The sequence below is a fragment of the Lontra canadensis genome, unplaced genomic scaffold (assembly GCF_010015895.1).
Source record: "Lontra canadensis isolate GAN:19392208 unplaced genomic scaffold, GSC_riverotter_1.0 scaffold32, whole genome shotgun sequence".
NCBI classification, from domain to species: Eukaryota; Metazoa; Chordata; class Mammalia; order Carnivora; family Mustelidae; genus Lontra; species Lontra canadensis.
Genome location: NW_022631026.1, coordinates 13501165 through 13523085, shown reverse-complemented (window position 1 = coordinate 13523085; position 21921 = coordinate 13501165). Strand labels below are relative to the sequence as shown.

The 21921-nt window shown below is 36.6% G+C and overlaps 1 protein-coding gene and 1 non-coding gene across 4 annotated transcripts; both read left to right on the top strand.

Annotated features, from left to right (window-relative positions):
* The first annotated feature begins 229 nt into the window (after positions 1–229).
* On the top strand, positions 230–20418 carry NT5C1B (5'-nucleotidase, cytosolic IB). Of its 3 annotated transcripts, none has more exons than XM_032866888.1 (10): positions 230–343; positions 2137–2226; positions 2535–2717; positions 3320–3457; positions 5325–5801; positions 6128–6295; positions 7453–7582; positions 10432–10554; positions 10997–11181; positions 19979–20418. In XM_032866888.1, exons 1-10 carry the CDS (start codon positions 311–313, stop codon positions 20309–20311), a joined length of 1860 nt encoding a protein of 619 aa, XP_032722779.1. In that variant the 5' UTR covers positions 230–310; the 3' UTR covers positions 20312–20418. The 3 variants fall into 3 exon arrangements, with proteins under 3 accessions (XP_032722779.1, XP_032722781.1, XP_032722780.1); XM_032866889.1 differs by having other exon boundaries at positions 257–343; positions 2084–2226; positions 19979–20417; XM_032866890.1 differs by lacking the exon at positions 2535–2717 and having other exon boundaries at positions 19979–20416.
* Positions 6957–7059, top strand: LOC116873311. Its single transcript, XR_004383784.1, has one exon. It is a non-coding gene; the product is annotated as a U6 spliceosomal RNA (small nuclear RNA).
* Positions 20419–21921: the final 1503 nt, after the last annotated feature.

Genomic DNA, 21921 nt, shown 5'->3' with positions numbered 1-21921 from the left:
TAATGTTTAAAAAGAAAGAAGCAGTAATACTCATATTGCTTCATATTAAACATTTTAAAATTGTTTAGACATCACTTCCTAAAAACTTTAAGAATGGTTATGAGAGGATGTACTCAACTATGAAGAAATACTATTGCTTTTTTTTTATAGTCACATATTCAGAGTCAGTTTGTTACTATGGAATCACATATGATGTCATAAATTTGACATTCTAAATGCAAATCTAGGCAGAGTAACCGAAACATCAGGAAATGGAGCTGGGGAGAGGAAAACCTGCATAACAACGAAAGAAATTCAGGACTTAAAAGAAATGAGTCAAACATCCCTGAAACAGAAAAAGAAGGTGAGTGAATTGAATGTCCTAGAATGTTGCCAATGAGCTAAAGAAATGTAGCCATCAACAAATGTAGATATCATTACCTCTGGGAATGTTCTGTAACAATTAAATCACTTCAGATAAGGACTATATCTGGAGCAAAGGGAAGGAAAATAAAGAATATAAAGAATGGAGAAAAGTGAGATTAAAGCATTCAGAATCAGTCTATCTAATAATATAGCATTTATTAAGCATGTGCTCATATGTTAGTGGCAAGAGGAGAAAACACTGTTGCTATCTTTGAAGAATGCACAGCCTAGTAGGGAAGAGAATACATAAACAAAGTACAATTCAGTGCTCAGTAAAAGTATGTACAAAAGACACAGGCAACACAAAGGAATGTTTAACTCTGGGAACTTCTCCCAGGTCATGCTGAGCTGGGTTTTGAAGAAGATTAAAGAGAAGAGGAGGTTACAAGGAAATAGGGTGATATGTAGACAAATACAAGTCATTTAGCACAAGTGAACATACAGATAAATGTGTACTATGGTGGGCAAGTTGGAGGTAGACAGGATACACCATGCGACTCTTGGTCTGTAAAGCCAAGTGAATGAAGAGTGTATCTAGAAATGAAGCATAACTATATTTATGTTTTATAAATAGCACTTTAAATAGATGGGGTCGATGGATCTAGAAGTTGGGAGGATTTGAGGTTATGAAATCTAATTAAAAGTCCATAATATTAGGAATGCAGGCCCATAACGTTCTGAGATCTGGAACAAGGCAATGATATTAAGGACAGAGAAAAGGGATTTAGTTTTAAATATCTTTTGCAGTTATAAGTGACAGGATTTTATGGTGACGATGTGGGGAGTGGCTGGAAGGATTTTAGGATCCAGTACTAGGACCACATAGCTCTGACATTCTCTGCAGTCATAGACTCAATCATCCAACTTATGCAAAGAATATTACGCACAGACTGATCCTGACCACACTGGTCTAAGCTAGAAGCTGAGCTCTTAAAACAGAGAAATAACACTAATCTTGATCACAATACACCTACCAAATTAGCATGAAGCAATACAAATAATGCTCCAATACAATGGAATTTTCTGCAATTGAAAAGGAACATATTTGAATAGTGTCCATGACTGTCCATGGGCTCTCCTACATAGTTTTCCCTATCAGTTTGTTCACGAGAGACCTCCTTTCACTCTAGCTGGTATGAATAATTAGAGAATATGTAGAGAAGGCAGAACTGTCAAGAGATCTGCATAGGATTAAGAACCTTGATCTTTAAAATCAAGCTACTATTGGTGAGGCTTAGATTCACAGAAGATTGGAGTTAGGGTTTATTAAGAAAACAAACAAAAGAAGTTTCAATTCTACATGGCCAAAGGAAAAGTTCCCTAAGTATCAACCTTCATAGTATTAGAGAAAATAAAAGTTATTCTGTGGGGGAAATTTCATATTTAAATCAAAGTCCTGCTAAGCTCTGGAAAATTCTTCCATAGCATTTTTGCCTGCTATCATTTTTTTTAAATGATAAATGCCTCATGCCTCAAATCTACAAACCAATATATTTCTATATTAAAAAATGTTTATATAGTTCTTTGATATGTGTTATTTTTATTAACATCTGTTGGAACAGAAAGAAAATGTCTAAAATTTATATATATATATGATATGTATATCATATATATATTAATTATATTGGAAAAGAGGCAAATTCTAATTTTTATTCATCCTTTTATTCCCAAACTCAAGGTTTCTAATGCTCCTGAGATTAATTAATAAACATTCTTTGTTTCCATATTAAGAATGAGACTGGATCGAGGAACTCAAAAGACAGCTTAGACACAGAGAAAAGAAAGGATTCTGAGAAATCAGGAGTTCGTCTGAGCACTCAGGTGAGCTGACCTCTTTAGAGTTAGTTAGAGAATTAAAGAGAAGAAAAGCACAACAGAAAATTTAAGGGGGCAGGAATGTTCTGGGAGGGAAGACTGAGGTGCCAAGGTTTCTATTAAGGGATACCTAATGTCGTCATGGAGAGGTTAAGGACAAACTAGGAGAAGCTAGTCCCTGCCTTCCCCACCAGTAGACCTCCCCATAGCCATCTTCTCTGTTCAGCCTATGGGAGGAGACTGGTCTTTGTTCAGATCAGGGAGGGAAGGGGAGCCTGGCCATCGCATTGACCATTTTCTGCACAATCTTTCAGATGAGGCGTGCAGTCAATCCGAATCACTTGCTGAGATGTTGCCCCATGCGAGGTCACTCGTCGTGTAGACGCTGCCTTTGTGCAGCTGAGGGAACAGTACCTCTTGGCCCCTGCCGCACAATACGTATTTATATTCACATGTGCCTGTTGTGGGAGCAGGGCCGGCAGATCACCATGATCAGGGTGAGCAGAGATCAAACTACTGATTTTGGAGGGGAGCCACAGGCAATCTGGGTGAGGGGAAGGATATGGGGAATAGAAATTTCCACTTGCCTCTCCATAGTATCTTCCAGTTTGACTCCTCCCAAAGGAAATGCTAGAGTATTCTACTTCCCCTTGGGCAGCTCATTTAGATGCTAGATTCAACCTCATTTAGATGCTAGCTGCCCTCATCTTTGTAGTCAAAAATGATAAATATGTCTTCTTAGCTTCAGCTAAAAGGCTTAGCCTTAAGGGAAGAAGTGGGGAAAAGGTCAGAAAAATGGTCAACGCTACCATGGTCCATATAAGAGTCACAGATGAAAAAATATGAGACATCAGATATGTTTCTTAGTTTTGGATTCTCCTCCAGGTGGATCTCCACTTCTTTTCTCGTCATAAAATTTAGGATTGGGCCAGAGCTAGAATAGTACATAAGGGTCAACACTGAATTAAGGTCATATAGGACAGGGACCTTCTCACTGGGTTCTGCTATGTTTAGCTTGAAATGGTGGTTCTGTAGGCACATGCAAAGCAGGAGTGGGTAGTGGGGTATTACACCCCTGGGTCTCTTCTTTCCTCCAAAGGGATCACAGGAATTATCATTGCCAAAGACTGATTCCCGGGGGTACGTTGTGCGAAATCAGTGGTCCCGAACTTCACGGAGCCCATCCACCAGAGTTCCATCAGTAGACGAACCCAGAAGCAAGAACACCAGTCTAAAGGTAGAGATGGGAGATGAAATGAAGAAGAATGTGATATAATAATGATGATGATAATGATAATGATAATGATAATAATAATAGTTAACATTTATTGATGCTTTCTTTGTGCCAGGACCTATTCTATGTGCTTCACATGTTTTAGCTAACTCAGTGATCATTAAAACAAACAAATAAACCCATAAGCCCCATTCTATAGTTGAGAAAATTGAAACACAGAGTAACTTGCCTAAGATCTCACATTAATAACACTTATTGAGGTAGATTAAAACCCAGGGTCACTAAGTCTATAAGCTGTGCACTAACTTAATGATTAAGCCCTCTGACTTCTCCGTCTTTCCTTTGTTCATTCAACGATTATTTGCTGAGTAATCAAGACTTACAAGGTGGGATGGGCCAATGTTTACAGCAGCAATGTCCACAATAGCCAAACTGTGGAAAGAGCCCAGATGTCCATTGACAGATGAATGGATAAAAAAGATGTGTTTATATACAACGGAATACTACTCAGCCATCAAAAAAAATCTTGCTATTTGCAACGATGTGGATGGAACTGGAGGGTATTATGCTAAGCAAAATAAGTAAATCAGAAAGAGATAATTATCATATGATCTCACTCATGTGGAATTTAAGAAACAAAACGTAGAATCATAGGAGAAGGGAGAGAAAAATAAAACAAGATGAGATCTGAGAGAGAGGAAAAACCACAGGAGACTCTTAATCATAGGAAACAAACTGAGGGTGCTGGAGGCAGGGAGGAGGCTGGGAGAATGGGGTCACTGGATGATGGAGATTAAGGAGGGAACATGATGTAATGAGCACTTGGTGTTATATGCAACTGATGAATCACTGAACTCTACCTCTGAAACTAATAATATACTATATGTTAATTGGATTTAAACTAAAAAAAAAAATATGAAGAAGGGGTGGAAAAAATCAATGAAGTAGATAAATTGTTGAAAAGTATTGGATTGTGTGGTGCTTTGGTCCCTTAACTAGGCCTGGCCCCAGGAGGAGAAAATGCTATTTCTGAGGTTAAGTTTTTGGATGCAGAGAAAGAGTGACACAGACCTCACCACTGGGAGAACATGTGTCTCTGTGAAAAGTGGTTCAATAGTCTAACCAAGAATATGCCTTTTGAGACACGTGAAACAATCATAAAAAGTGAAATAATATATAGATGCCTAATAATTTATTGCGTGCTTTAATAAAGATTTTTTTTTTCTAGAATCCTTCCTTTTTATTTAGGAAGATGATTCTTAAATAAAAGAGTTCCATTGGCAAACAGAGTTCTAAAGGCAATGGGAAGATACTCAGCTTTCCAGTCTATGAACCTTCCCAGCAATCACTGCATTAATTATAGGGCAAATGTATAAAGAGATACCTCCAGGTGTTTTGTAGAATCTGCTGGTGAGAACATCTGGTCTTAATTGCTCATAGAGTTAACTGGAGGTCACAGATGAAGGTAGTAGTGAGCAAGAACATCCTACCTGGAGGTCTCTGACTGGGCAAGTTTAAGGCAAGCAAGCAACAGAACTTTGCAAACTACAGACCAGATGCCTAAGGGCAGGGAAGAAGACCTGTGCCCTATCCACTCCAGAAAAAAGGAAGAAAAAAAAAAAGTGTTAGTTGCTGATGGGGAAGGTAGGGGAAAATAAAAACAGTCTATCTCTGTGTCTGTATAAGAGACATACCCAATAACTGGGGTCCTGAAATATCTGAGCCCCTTCAAGCCCTACTGAAAGGAGCTAGGATGAACCAGGATCCTACTAATGGCTAAGAATGGAACAGAGGGAAGGGGGACGCTTCCTGACTCCTGCTGGGCAGAGATGGGGAACATCTAACTCAGACTCCTACTTTATTGTTCCAGCTCCCCAGTAGCTCCACAACCTCCCGGACTTCATCCACCTCCCCCAGCCAGCAAGAGTCCCTGAAGCAGCTGTCAGAGGAGCCCTCGCCGCCCACACCACCTTTGCCTTCCACTCCACCTATGCCTCTGGACTCACATCCTCCCACCCCGCCGGAGCCCTTTAGCTCCTCCAGGCGCAGCACCAAGATGCACGAGAATCCTGAAGCCTGGGCACACGGCATCGTGCGGGAAATCCGGGACTCCCGGGACTCCCGGGACTCCATGCCGCAGAGAGATTACCCGCGCACACCCCCCACCGAATGGAAGGCCTATACCCAGCGCAGATCAACCTACTCTTCCCAGCTAGATCAGGACTGTCTGTCAGAACTGCCCCGGCAGCATCACCAACGAGAGGAAGAGGAGGACGAGGACGAAGCCTATTGGGCCTCGGTGAAAACTCTGTATGAGAAGATCCCCAGCTGCTCCCGCCCCAGACCGGTGAGCAAGTCCCACACACCTGGTACTGGAAATCCGCCTCCCCATCCCCCCACCCCCCCTCCCCAGACCCATGCAACCCTGCAAACCTGAGTCTCTCCTAGCCTCCCTTCTCTCTAACTTGCGGGGAAGTCCTGTGCCGGCCCTGCGTCTCCCCTACTCCTGCAGCCTCAGTTGGGAGGGAATCCTAACTCTTGACTGTTTCCAGCATCCCAGTGCTCCAAGTGGGGCCTAGCTGTTTTCTTCCCACCTTGCCCTGGCATCAGCCCCTTTTCTGATCCCTTCGGTCGTGTGACTGACTCTCCTCCCATTGGCGGCCCTTTCTGCAGCCCAAACCCAAGAATGCCATCACCATCGCTGTGTCATCCCGGGCGCTTTTCAACATGGTGGACGGGAGGAAAATCTATGAGGAGGAGGGTCTAGAAAAGTACATGGAATATCAACTCAACAACGAAAATGTCATCCTGACCCCAGGACCCGCCTTCCGCTTTGTTAAGGTACCCTGAAAAACTGTGTTTGGAATGTCAGGAACCTGGATGGAGAGGAAAGGACCCAGGCAGACCCCTGGGATCTCATCCAGTGTCCCTTATAATTCCTGGCATCCTGTTGTAATTCTTGCCCTTTTCACGTTGACCCCAGGTCAGTTTATGCTTCCCACAGAGGCTCCAAGACTGGTGAGGAAGGGCCTCCAGTTCTAGATTTTGGATGTTGAGAAGGCCTTCAATAGAGTTCTAATCATGACACCTGTTAGAAACACCTTTATTCCCTTCCTAGGAGTGGTACCAGAAGCAATAATAAGCTTACAATCCCAGTAGTAGAAACAAAATGCCTCATTAAAATGAAATGAAATTCACTTTAGCTGTTTTTTTCCCCAAACATAACATATTAAGAAAAATCAAGATGATCTTGATTGGCACTTGGTTGGGGGTGGGGACATGATTTTAATAGAAAAAGTAAGGTTCTCTGAACTTATACTGAAATGTATAGCACTTATAACATTGATCCTCTCCATAACTTATGCAAATGTTACACAATAACATCATAACCAGGTAGAAAAAATGATATCTACAAGCTGTGAATAGAAAGTACTTGTGGGGCACCGTAGAAGCATCAAGGGAAACCACTAACCTAAAGACTCAAGTTTAAAAAATAGACAAAGTACGTTGGTAGCACATATCCTAAAATTGGAACAATACAGAGATGATTAGCATGGCTCCTGTGCAAGGATAACATGCTAATTCATGAAGCATTCTATATTCTATATTTTCACAATTAATGATAATCTCAAGATGATCAAGAAAAGAAAAGCAGATTTTAGGAATCAAAGAAAGAAAAAAAAATTGGCAAAGCTTGGAAAGATTAGCCTGATCCTTCTCTCTACCTACCCCAAAGAGCGAATTCTAGAAAGTCAAATGTTGTTAACAATTTTTTCAACAAACATTAGCTACCTATTCAGCAAATATTAACGAGGTCTTGTATAGGAGTCTGAAAATAGAGAAACGAATGGCATAACCATGCCTTAAAGGAGCCATAATCTCTCGGAGTCTCCAGAGTTTGAATTTGACACCAGTGATATCCTTTCTCTCCAGAACCCAGACTCCAATAGCCACCTTGCCTGGCCCTCTTTACATGCACTCATGTTTGTAACCTGCAGGCACTGCAGCATGTCAATGCTAGACTCCGTGAGCTGTATCCTAGTGAACAGGACTTATTTGATATTGTACTGATGACTAATAACCATGCCCAAGTGGGAGTGCGGCTTATAAACAGCGTCAATCACTATGGTAAGTAAAATAAATACCATGTGGAAGAACAGCTTGCTGCTCTGGGAGAGAGAAGCCATGTTATTTTGCTAACTGTGGCCTCACTAATGCAGTGTCTTTGATACTGACACCCCCTTCTGCGTGAGGAATGTTTATTTGCCTATGTCAGAGAAAGAGAGGCCATGTTCATTTTTAACTTTAGCACAGAGTTGGGCCCAAAGCCCTGGACTTAACTTGTCAAGTGTGAATTTCAAAGTCTTAATCCCAGCTCCTGCAATATATTTCTCTGCTTTATGTTTTTCACTTCTGAACTTGACTTCAAGGAGCCATCAACCCAGAGGCATTCTCTGTGTGATCAAACTTCTTGCTCACCACAGATCTGTGTTTAAGGTTTGTGGGTTTTCACCTTTCCTTTCCACTCTTACAATCTGATTCTCCCTGACTGCTCTCCCCACACATCAAATCCATACCCATGTCAGCAAAATGATCTTTGTTCCTTTACGTGGAAATTCTGACTGACTCTAGTCCCCTCATAGCATTTCCATCAGTGTGTTGGATTCTTAAAGAGAAAATCCCCAATTTCCTGGTATGGAATTATATGACTTGTTATTTTGGGATCTTTAGACTATTTTCTAAGTGACCTATCCAGGTTTATGGGTACATCAAGTCAAAATAAGATTGAACTTCGGCATATTTAAATTCAAGGTTTAAAGTAGGCATGCTTATGAATAATCAAGATGTATTATAACTAATGAGTTTTCCATTATCCTAATTATAAGGCTGATGTCTGAGGGGTCCCTGGGTGGCTCAGTCAGTTAGGCATCTTTCTGCCTTTGGCTCAGGTCATGTTCCCAGGGTCCTGGGGTCTCTGCTGAACAGGGAGCCTGTTTCTCCCTCTCCCTCTTCCACTCCCCCTGCCTGTGCTCTCTCACACTCTCTCTCTCTCGTTTCAAATAAATAATTAAAATCTTTTAAAATTAAAAAAAAAAGGGGCTGATGTCTGAGATATATTTTAAAAAATACTTGGCTTTCAAAAATGCAGCTTTCATAGTGTTATGATATGGAAAGGAACACGGATAAAAGGTTTAGCATAGATGAGTACCATAATCACTCAGTAAATAGCAACTATTGCTTTTTACAACACACAATCTTGCACAGTTTAGTAGGTGACTTAGGTCTATCTATCCCTCACCAAAATGAGCCCAACAAGGCTAGTAGCATAAAGAAGCATAGTTATCTACCCATCAATTATGCTAATGAGTTGACTGAGCTCCATCTTCTCATACAGCCTTATTCATGAAATACCAACAGCCTTTCACCTGGAAAAGGTAGTTAGTTGTTTCCCTTCTCTGGGTGTTGAAGGCAATTTGTATCTCCCTCTTCTATGGCTGTTATATTATCATTCTGTTTTACATGCCCAACTGCTCAGTGAACTGTGATCTCCTTATAATGGGGGAGGATGTTTTAATTGTTTCTGAAGTCCCCAATGCCACCAAATAATTCCTGGTCATATATTAATATTAATTTATATTACTTAAGGGTTTGCAGAATATACTTTTGTCACTTATGCCCAATGTCAGCTTAAGTGAAAAACTGAGAGTATTTCATTAACATCATAGCAAACCCTTCCAACTCAATTCTCAATGGACCACACCCACTCTGTGGGTCCATACAGATGAAAAACAACTGACTAGACTCAACATTCTGCTTTATATCATGTGCAGCTACCCAGTTTATTATGAATCTAAAAAAAGTTTGAATGGGTATATACTATCTTATAGGCATTATGTTATACTTTAACTGTTTTCAAATCATTAAACAGTGTTCTGCTTTTATAAATTATCCTGAGAGACCTTTACACATAAATCTTATCAGAGTTTCAGATTATTCCCTTAGAATAAAACTAACAGGTCAAAGGGTAAAAAACAATTACATTTCTTGATACATATCGTCAAATTACTTTCTAGGTAGTTTGTACCAATTTATATTTTCTTCTAAAGTGAAAATGGGTGCCTATTTTACAAAACTTTAACCAATATCTAGCATTTGTTTTTTAATTGTTGTTGATTTGAAAGACATTTAATGGTATTTTAATATTTAGTCTCCTAAATAATTACATTTAAAATGTCAAGTCAAGGGACACATGTGGCTCAGTAGGTTAAGCAGCCAGCTCTTGATTTTGGCTCAGGTCATGATCTCGGAGTCCTGGGATCAAGCCCTGACTCAAACTAGGAGTCTGCCTTAGGAAACTCTCTCTCCCTTTCCCTCGCCCCCTTCCACCAACCTGATTCGTGGCTGCTTTCTCTCTCTTTTGAATAAATAAATCTTTAAAAATAAATAATAAATAAATATAATTTCAAATCAAGGAAAAGAAACAAAAAACAATTTCAGACCTGTTGTTGTTTTTAGAAAACGGTTTAAATCCTAGCACTGCTTGTCATTACTATTATATTGTTCCTGAAGAAATACAGAAATGGTACTTAAAATAGAGGTACACATGAACTATCTCTTTCAATAAGTAAATAGCCTATGGTTGAAGAAAAAACTCTGTCTAGTTTAGACAAGAGTCAATGTGAGTCAGTGGGCTTAGACAAGTTGTTATGTCTCAATTTCCTTTTCTGTAATGATAATAATAATTTCCATCATACAATTGTTGTGAGACCGAATTGGCATGGTCTACATGGACATACTTTATTAAAAAACGGCTTTTTTATATATAAAATAGCAATTTTTTAATATTAGTGTTACAAAGCTAATTCTAAAACCTCAGTAAGCACTCAATTATTTCTAAGACAACTCTGATTTACATTTACATTTAAGCATATTGTCTTTAATCTCTGACATAAAAAATCTTTCTTGCCCAATAATAGGCTTATTAATTGACCGCTTCTGTCTGACTGGTGGAAAAAGCCCCATTGGCTATTTGAAGGCATATCTTACCAACTTGTATCTTTCTGCAGATTCTGAAAAAGTACAAGAAGCAATACAAGAAGGTATTCATTTGGTTTTATCTCTCAACTTAATAAAGAGGTTTGCACTAGTGCTGACTTTCATTGGGCTTCATATATGATTATGTGGCTTATGTCCTTGTTAAATTTTCTGCTAAGGTGTTTCCACAAGTAGCAGCCCCTAAATCTGTCTTTTAGAGCTTTGAATTTATTGGAGGTGGACATTCTCAGTGATTGTCCTACACTCTATTTTACACTTTCTCATCCATTATAGAAATGGAGGCAATGTGTAAACAACTATTTTGAGATGTGTGGTTATAAAGAGCAATTGAATCATCAGGTTAGCTAGGAAAAAAAAAAATATATATATATATATATATATATTTCAAGGTCTGGGAGGATCTTTTTTTCTTTTTTTAATCATTAAAATGGTAGAAGAAACTGATGTCCCTGAGAAGAGTATTAATAAATCTCCATGGTCTGCCAGGCATCGCCTCTGCAACAATGTTTGATGGAGCCAAAGACATGGCTTACTGTGACACACAGCTCCGTGTGGCCTTTGATGGGGATGCCGTACTCTTCTCTGATGAATCTGAACATATTGCCAAGGAGCACGGGCTGGACAAATTCTTTCAACATGAAACACTATTTGAGAATAAGCCTCTTGCTCAGGTAGGTCCAGTGAGTTCAAATTAATTTTTATCTACTTATTTTCCAACATATAGACATATATATATATATTTTTTTTTAATTATTTTAGGCAAGCCAATCTTCATTTCTTATCCTTCATACTTTTCTCCCTTTCATGAACTCCTCATTTTGAAACATCTACTGCCCACTTGGGATTTTTGTTTGTTTGTTTGTTTGTTTTGTTTTGTTTCAGCATTCTTTTATCTATCCTTTTCGGAAGTGTTTCGATGATCTCCTCATGATAATGAGTTCACCTCAAAATTACAAGTAATAGAGGTAATATGGCTTACTGGTAAGCTATTTCTAAATAAGTTCTCAGAATAGTAAAGTGATTTCCAATAGGTCAGTTAACATTTGTGGACCTCTCTGCCCATAAACTTCAAACTCACTAATGGCATTATTTAATTGAGAAAATCTGCACAAATGAGAGCTCAAATTGAATCACAATAATGAGCCTCAAACAAGTGCAAGCTATGAACACCTAATCAAAATGAAACCGAATATTTAGGTTTTTTGGAATCAATCCATGAACTGAAGTGTTAAAAAGTCACAGTGTTAGGGCACCTGGGTGGCTCAGTGGGTTAAAGCCTCTGCCTTGGGGTCAGGTCATGATCCCAGGGTTCTGGGATTGAGCCCCGCATCAGACTCTCCCCTCAGCAGGGAGACTGCTTCCCCTCATCTCTCTCTGCCTGCCTCTCTGCCTACCTGTGATCTCTGTCTGTCAAATAAGTAAATAAAATTAAAAAAAAAAAAGTCACAGTGTTAAAATGAACAAAAGTTACAACTTCTGAACCAAAGGAAATCTGAAACATCAAAATCTTCTCAACTGAATCTGAACTGACAGATGAGTTTCAATCTAAGAATTTTAGCAAAGAATTTGTCTCTTTTTCTCAGCTCTTCTTGAACGTAAGACAAACTTAAATGTTATTATTTTTATTACACTTATAAAAGTATAAATAGACTAACTGAAAGTAAAAAAGTTTCACTAACTCACCCCATATCACAGCAATTCATATTTAAACTGTGTGTGTGTGCATGCATACGTGTGTGAGAACGCACACACATGTAACTTCATAGTCCCTCCCTAATAGCTTCTTCGGAAGCCTTGATCTTAGTGAAGTTGTTCAATGTTAACAAATTGAAAGGAAAATCCTTTGTTGTATTTTACTTAAGTCTGCTTTGCTGAAATTCAGAGCCCACTGTGTAGTATCCTCTAACTACTACTGAAATTTGGAATATTTCCAGAAAAAGAACACTTAAAAAAAAAAAAAACTTTCAAAAGCATACTTAAAGATAATCTTAAAATACCATTTTCTCATTACAGGTAAAGAATTGAAATTTCTTTTAGACTTGGCATTAATCATTTCCCTTTTCCAGGTTAAAGAACTTGTTCTTCCCATTAAACAATTGAAATTGTGAAGCCCAACACTAGTTATTGCTGGAATACCCAACACATTTCTATTAAACATACTTGTTTTCATTATGCAGTCCTTCTGGCAGTGGATGAAGATGCTGTTTTTTACACAGACAGGGTAGCTTTTCTATAAACAGGCTTTGCCAATGTGTTCCACTCATGAGAAAGAAGTTATGAGGTATGATTATTACCCAAGCCTTTCAAGTATGTTGGTCGTGGGACTTACGGCTTGGTCATGACATTGTCTCAAATGGAGGAGACAGCTGAAGAGGATTAACTCGGCTACTCTTGTAACTTTATTAAAAGCCTCCAGCGTGGCACCATAACAAGTAGTGGACATTTCCTGATTTGATCCCTACCTTGTCTCACCATTCTCAGACAGTTGTTCTCCAACTGTGTGTGTGTTTGTGTGTGTGCACATGTGTGTTTTTTAATCAGAACTGTTGAGGTATAATTTATATACAGTAAAATTCATAATTTTTAGTGGATGCTTCTAAGAGTTTTGACAAATGCATACAGTTATGAAACCATGACCAAACTCAAAGTACTCATTATACTCACAAAATTCCCTCATGCCTCTTTGTAGCCATCCTATCCTGCTATCTCCAGGATCTATCCACTACCAATCTGATTTCTGCCCCTCTAGTTTTGCCTTTTCCAGATGTCACTTAAATGGAACCACACAGGATACAATATTTTGAATCTGACTTCTTTTATTAGCATTATGTTCTTGAGATACATCCATGTCAGTCCATGTTTTAGTAGTGTCTGTTCCTTTTTATTGTTGAGTCTCTTCTATGGATGTACCACATTTTCTTTATCCATTTACCTGTTGAAGGATATTTAAGTTTTTCCAAATTTTTGACTTTTATAAATAAAGCCATTTTAACATTTGCATACAGGGTTCTGTGTAAACTTAAGATCTAATTTCTCTTGGATAAATACCTAGGAGTAGGATTACTAGGTCACACAGTATATGTGTCACTAGGTCATATATTTAACTTTATAAGATACTGCCAAAGTATTTTCCAAAGTGACAAGACCACTTTGAATTCTCAATAGCACTATATGTGAGATTTTGTTGCTCTATACTTTGCACTGGTAAGTTGTTTTTTGTTTGCTTTTTCTAAGCTATTCTAGTGATTATATAATGGTATCTCTTTGTGGTTAAATTTGTATTTCTCTAGACAAATAATATTGAATATGTTATTAGGTGTTTATCTGCCATCATGTGTACTTTTCGGCAAATATATCTGTTCAAATCTCTTGCTCACTTGTATTGAGCTTGTTTATTATTGAAGTTTGAGAGTTAACATATTCTGGATAGAAGTATTTTATCAGATGTGTTGTGCAAATATTTTCTCTCAGGCTCAAGACAAGCATATCTTTTTATTCTTTTTATCTTTCAGTGTATGTTGATGAACAGAAACTTATAATTCTGTTGAAGTTCAACTTGTCAGTTAATGCCTTTATTACTTGTGTTTTTAATGTCATATCCAACAACTGACAAAGTCACATAAATTTCCTATGTTTTTGTACAACATTTTGTAATTTTAGTTTTTCTTAAGGATTATAACCTATTTTGAGTTAACTTTTGTATTTATGCAAAGTATTGGTTAAGTTCACTTTTAATGCTTATGGGTATCCTAATTGTTCCAGGATTATTTGTCAAAAAGACTGGCTTTCTATTCCTTTAACATAGGTGTCTATGTTTTTACCAATATCACACTGTCTTGATTAGTGCAATTTTATAGTAAGTCCTGAGATCAGGTAGTGTGAGTTCTTCAAATCTGTTATATTTCAAAATTCTTCTGGATATTCTTATTCTTTTGCATTTTTATACAGATTTAACAGCGACCTTGTGCATTCCTGGGGAAAAAAAAAAGTCTGCTGGAATTTTGATTTTGATTGTGTTGAATTTTTAGCTTAATCTTGGTGTGGGGGACATCTTAATAGCAAGTCTTTCAGTCCATGGACATGGTATATCTCTCCATTTATTTAGGTTTTCTTTGATTTTTTCCATCAGTGTTTCAAATATTTTTGTGTCCAGATATCACTTTGTTAAATTTCTACCTAAGTTTTTCATAATTTTTGGTGCTATTATGAGTGATATATTAATTTTTTTATTTCTAATCTGTTTGTTGCAATATACAGAAATACAACTAGTTTTTACATATCAACTTTGTATCTTACAAGTTTGATAAATTGACTAGTTAGTATAGTAAAATTTTTGTAGATTATTTGAGATTTTCTCCATAGACAATACTATGAATAAAAATACTTATTTCTATATTTCCATTCTATATGTGTTTTAATTATCTTTCTTGCCTTATTACCTTTGCTAGTTCATTCAGTACAGTATTCAACAAGAGTAATAAGAGGGCACATCCTTGCTTTGTCCCTGATCTTCAGGGCAGATCATTCACTCTTTGACTCCTCAGTATATAGAGAAAATATATTTTGTATGATTTCAGTCCTCTAAATTTGTTGAGGAGTGTTTTATGCCCAGAATATGGCCTATCAAGGTGAATGTTTTATGTGTACTTGAGAAGAACATTGATTCTGTGCTGTTGAGTAGTCAAAATGTCAATTAGCTTAAGTTGACAGTGTATTAGTCAGGTAATATTGCCCAAGTTTTCCATATTGTCAATGATTTTCTATTTATTTCTATCCACTATTGAGGAGGCAGTGTCGAAGTCTTCAAGAATATTTTGAGGATTAATCTATTTTTCCTTTTAATTATATGCATTTTGCTTCATGCATTTTTTAATCTCTTTCACTTACTGCCCAAATATTTAGGATTGTTCGATCTTCTTGGTGAAATAATCCCTTTTCATTATGTAATGTCTCTCTCTGTCTGATAGTCATATAACCACCCCAGTTTTTTGCTTTTTTTTTTTTTTGGAACTGGTGTTTTTACTGTATATATTTTCTATAAATTTTATTTTAACTGATTATGTTTTTACATGTAGATTGCTTCTCTATTTAAATTGGCTTTCTTTTAGAATGATTATACACACACACACACACACACACACAAACACACACACACACACACACATCTACGTATCTATCTTGTGTTGCTTTTTTGGTATGGTCTGACAATCCCTGTGTTTTAATTGCTATTTTTAGACCATTTACATTTAATGTGAACATTACTCTGGTTGGACTGAAACCTATCATCTTCCTCCTTTTTCCTATATGTTTCATCTGTTGTTTGTTTTCCCTTTTCTTACTTTTTAGCTTTTGGATTTATTATAGTATTATATATTTCCAGGATTCCATTTTATCTCCATTATTGACTTATAACCCATTTTAAAATTTTCAGTGATTACCCTAGGATTGACAACATACAACTTTAAGTAATCACAGTCTATTTACAAACAATATAATGCCACATCACGTATAATGTAAGAATCTTAACACAGTATATTCTCAACACATTCCTCCCATATTTTGTGCTATTGTCACACATTTTATTTTCAGCTATACTATCAACTCACAGTACCTTGCTATTATTTTTTATTTGACTAAACAAATATATTTAGAATGAAGATGGATAAGAGAAAAAATATGTCCTTTTTATTCATCTTTATTTTAATCATTTCCAGGGATCTTAATTTCTTTGTGTAAATCCAGCTTTCTCCCTCGTATCATAATCAATTTGCCATAAAACCATTTTTAACACTGCATGTAGAACTGATATGCTATTACCAAAAGCTCTACTTTTCTTTGTCTGAAAAACTCCTTATTCTCCTTCATTTATGAAAAATATTTTGACTACATATAGTTTTTTGCATTTACCATATTTTTCTTTCAGGACTTTGAAAATACCCATCCATTATTTTCTGACTTCCATAACAGTCTCCAATACCACTTCCAGTGGTGGAGGTTTTGTTTCATTTTGTTTTATTTTTTTCCCTTTCCCCATAGCAGTGGATCTTTACCTATGCCCTAGGGGTGACAGTGTTTGAAGCCCCTCTTCTGGCAGTGTAAAACTTTTGTTACTTAGGAAACATGGGGCAAGGTGGAGTTTTAGTCTTTTCTCACAGTGGTAGCTGCTCCTGTCCTCTAGCCTGCATTACCACGGACTGAATTCTCTCACTTTCCATCCTGCCTATAGCCTTTCTCATAAACAACTAGGAAAGTCCAAAGGGGGGGGGAACCCTGTAAGAGAGTGTTTTGGGTATGTAACTTTCAGGGCTTCTTTGTTCTCTTATTAGTCCACATTTGACCTTTATCAATATTTTTTTAATTATTTCAATTTTTCATACTTGCTTATATGGTGTCTGGTATAAAGTCTTCCATTGATTTGCCAAAGATGTGTCAATTCTTGAGTTCCATATGTCCTTGAAGAGAACCTTTAGTTCTCTTTAATTTTTTTTTTAGTTTTTCTTTAGTTTTGTTTTTTGTGGTTTTTTTTTTTTTCCATTTAACTTTCATATTAGTCTATTGTCCTGTTACCTCAGCTCTCTAATGGGGTCAATAAATGTTAAGATTTTTCTTTTCAGATTATCTGGGTTTTTCTTGTTAAGATAGGAGTATCACCAGTCTTTCCAACTTTCTCCATCCTAGGCAGGTTCTAAATGTTTTAAGTCATACAGCTTATCAAAAAAGATATTTTTTAGTAACTTTACCTATTTATATATTTTTTTGACAAATTATATACCTGTACTTCTGCACAAATGTTTAAATTATAAAAATACCCAAAAATAGAAATAAGAAGGGATGATATGGATACCTGGTTTCAATATGGTGACATATATGGACTGGTCTCTATTTATTCCCTTTGGAAACTACTCAAAAGCAGCAAGGAGAACTATATTCCCTGTGTTTCAAAGCCAAATTAGTCATGCGTTGGATGACTCCTGCCAACAGTCACCATATCTCCTTTGCAGCTTTTTCCAAAAAATAAATAAATTAATTAAAAAATAAAATAAAAATAACAGTAGTTTTTTCACATATATATAGATATAGATATAGATCTTTCACTGTTAAAAAGTGAATTTTATTTGTTTTTTTTTCCCCTGATATATGCTGCCTCAGAGAAACAGTGGTCTAAACAATGTTTAAATCTAAACAGAAAAATGAATAAGCCATGTTTATTAAGAAACAGTTTGTTTCTGGACAGCAGAGAAGAAGGGATCTTTTGAATTATGAAATCAAATCAGCCTTAAAATATTATCCTTAACCTTTGCCATAAACCCTCTAATTGTTCCAAGGAAAACCAACCTGCTTCAGTGATGAGTAATAAAAACAGAACCAGCACAGAATATAAGCAAAGATACTGAGAAAAAGGGAAAGAAGGGCAAAATCTAATAAGAGATGTAGATCTCTTACTAGAAACAGTAGCCAAAGTATAGGTAAAAATTATTACTAAACATTTACTATAACTTTTAAAAACTTAAAAAAGCAATTCAGGGTCATAAAGTAGAAATGTTAGAATCAGGGGAGAGAAGGTAAAAAGTTGAATGGTAGAACTCTGGAAATGAGGAGAATTGAAAAAATAGGATTTTAGAAAGAAAAATAATAGAAAATATATCACAGTTAAAGAAAATCCAACATATGCATAACTGGAATCCCTGAAAGGGGGGGGAAAAAAAAGTGACATTATGTTCTGAGGGGAGAAAAGGGTTGTGTGTGGTAAATACAAAGATGCAAATGTATATAAAAATATAAACCAAGAAAACATCTTAAATTGTCAGAAAATTTTAATGCATATATTAAACTATTAAAAGAAATTGAACAAAATTATGATCATCAAGACGTGCCCTAGTAAAATTTTTGACATCAAAGATGAAGAAGTAATTCTTTGGGGAGCCTTTACATATGGGTGAAGAAGAAAATCAAGCTGCCCTGTCTTTTCCATAGCAGTACTCAATAGCAAAAGACAGTGGAGCACTACTTATAAAACAACAACAACAACAACAACAACAACAAAAAACCCTAAGAAAATGGAAAGAAAATCTAAATCACAGATTCTATTATCCAGCTAAAAGTTCATTTAGGTAAAAAGAAAACAGAACAACAGTTGAAAATGTCATGGTTTGTTATTTCCATAATATATCCATGAGAAAACTAGAAGACAACATTTTGGCCAATATGTAGATGGCCAGAAACACAAAGGGACAATGAATGCAAAATATATTTAATCAGAGAACTAAAACTAAAACAATTGTAGGGAATAGGATGGCAGAAAAGAAAGTACACATTGTTTGTCCTAACAATGGGGAACTTATATAACTAACGAAAACTGGAAAAATGTGGAGGAAAAAGACTTAAGGAAGAGTAAGTATGTTGATATCTTAAGTTATAATAAGTGATCAACGAATAAGATGTAAAGCTGATAAACAGAAATATGAAAATCTTTAATAATGAAAATATAAACACTGAGAAAAAGGAAACAAGTAAGTTGTTTGGTTGTCCTCAGTCTTTTACCAAACAAGTAAACTGTATGGTTGCAAAAGAAATTGAGAATGAGAGAGAGATGAAGTACTGTAATTTCATTATTTATCACTGTAAAAAATAATAGATCCTGGATTAAAAAAAAAAGAACAAACAGTACTATAAAAAGTTATAGTCACAAAGGTAACCAATAGAAATAAATAATACAAACCTTCTTAAATCTTAGATGAAGCACACATACACATGCACAAAGGAAAAAACAAACACCCAATGAACAATCCTTTAAAATCTATAAACAAGGAAAATGCAATAAAAATCATAAGAACCATTATGACATATACTTGTAATACCAATAAATATAAATGGCCCAAAACTCCACTCTGTTTTAAAAATCAAGACTTCCAGATTGGAAAACATAGCAGAATCCAAATCTTGCTCTATTCCAGAGAAACAGCTAAAACTGAGTGTTCAGAAATGCTGAAGATACGCACAGGCAATTGTAAATATAAGACAAGGCTAGATTCAAGCCAAGAAGGCACTGAACTAGATAAAGGAGTATAACTTCATAATATTAAAGTGTGCAATTCACAAAAAGAAAACTAAAATAGTTCTTTTGGGGATTAACCAAACTTTATTTAAATAGAGTATCCTATGTTGCCATGGATAATTTATGTCTGTTGCCCTTATACTTTTTATAGAAACTTTCACTATTAAAACATCAATGTTTAGATAATAAATTATATGGTCATCCTACATTTATTTTAGTAATGCAAGGATAGTTCTTTATAAGGAAATAGACTTACATAAAATGCAAGGAGTTTCAGGATTGTTCCATTGGCCTTAGAATATTGCAGGTCTAATGCAGTACTATAACCTTTTATAAGCTCTTATAAGCCTCTGCTTTTTTAGCATTCACTTTAGCTCACTGGATCACAGCTGTGACATATGTTCCTTTTACAGGGTCCCTTAAAAGGCTTTCTGGAAGATTTAGGCAGACTGCAAAAGAAGTTTTATGCCAAAGACGAACGGTTACTTTGCCCTATCAGGACCTACCTGGTTACAGCCAGGAGTGCAGCCAGTTCAGGCGCCCGAGTGCTGAAAACCCTTCGCCGCTGGGGTCTAGAGATAGACGAAGCTCTTTTCCTTGCTGGAGCCCCCAAAGGTCCTATTTTGGTGAAGATAAGGCCACACATTTTCTTTGATGACCACATGTTCCACATTGAAGGGGCACAGAAGTTTGGCACCATCACAGCTCATGTACCTTATGGCATTAATCAAAAAATGAACAATTAGGGATGGGGAGGAGAAATAAAGCAGTAAGTCCGGTATTACAGAAGCCACTTCTTGTGGATCTCTAGGGTAATTAGATAGGTACTTCAGAAGATTGGACCAAAACTTAGTTCATTTGGAAAAGTTTCCTCTGTTTTTGTTGTTCTTTTGTTTTGTTTTGTTTTGTTTTTGTTTTTGTTTTTGTTCTTGTTTTGTTTAACATTTTCAACACTTCAAGCTTCTTCTTTGAGCTCTCAGTACTATTGAAGACCAGTGCCCCTACCCTTGTGTGTAAGTCATACTGATGACTCTTTAGGATAAGTTTAGAACTAGAATGTTTGAACGCTGAAAGGGCTAAATCCCAGTTAGTTTTACAAAGCATTGCTCATTTTTGGATGTTAGTAGATAGAATGAATTTTTACCCTTTCATCATTGTAGAATATTGGTCCTCAAAGAAGGAAAGAGTAGGGTTAAACACGCTCTTGAAAATTAGAGTTTTTTATTCTGTTGCCTCTGTGACCAGCTTTTTAATCAATGCAAAATTAAAAGGTCACTCCATCTGCATAAGTATACCAATTCTGACACTGCTCATTCAAAAATAAATCAAGTTATTCATATAGGGCACTTTCCATTTAAGATGAGCTCCAGACAGGAGCTCCAGACAGAAGCTCCTGGGAGAACTTCAAAGAAGCTTATCTCTTGGGTGTGTTGCCTCTGGACCACAAGGCTTCATATTTGAAGTCTCTGGCTCTGGGCCTGGCAGGTAGGTCCACTGTTTACATGGAAAAAAAAGCCTTGGCTACCACTTCAAAATGTAACATGAAGTGTAGTATCCTAGTCTTTCACTGTTACCATTCTTTTGTTATTTTTGTTTTGTTTTCAAGAACATTGACTGGTTTTTAACCATACTCTATTACATAATAGGCACAGTGATCTGGTTATTTTCATGCCACCTCATTTTCATACAAACCAAAGGTTTGTAACAGAATAGTATTAATACCTTCATTTTTTCTAATGAGGAAGAACATAACATTCACAAAGAAAAAGTAGCTCGTCCAATAATGAGCAGCTAATAAATGGTAGAACTAAGATTCAAAATCAGGTCTTACTTCAAAAGCATTATTTTATTTTCTCTGTGTTATATAGCCTTCCACATCAAGTCCTTATTAATTCCATGGCCATAGGACCCTTCCTGAACAGATTAGTCATTCCATTAAGTTCTATGCTTAAAATATACAGCAGTTACAAAGCAGATCTGGGGATTTCCCTCCTCCTCCCCTCTTCATGCCCTCTCGTTCCTTCTACCCCCACCTCTCTCTCCAGTGCACTCATATATACATATTCCACCCCAGCTCTAGTTAAGGAAAACTGCTGCTGATATATAGCTTTTGCTCTGCTTAATTTGATGTAAGCTAGTCCAAAATATATCAGTCATGACACTCACTGAGTACCTACTGTTTTCTATGCATTCTCCAGTGTGAAAACCACAAAAGAAATTCAGACATAATCCCATTCTCTTGGAAATTTTAAAACCTTGAACAATCCTGTAGAATAAGTCAAGCATGTAGACTGAAACAGTTGACACTAGAGGGCTGTTTGTCCTCAGTGCCAAGTGAGGGTCACCCAGGAAAGTG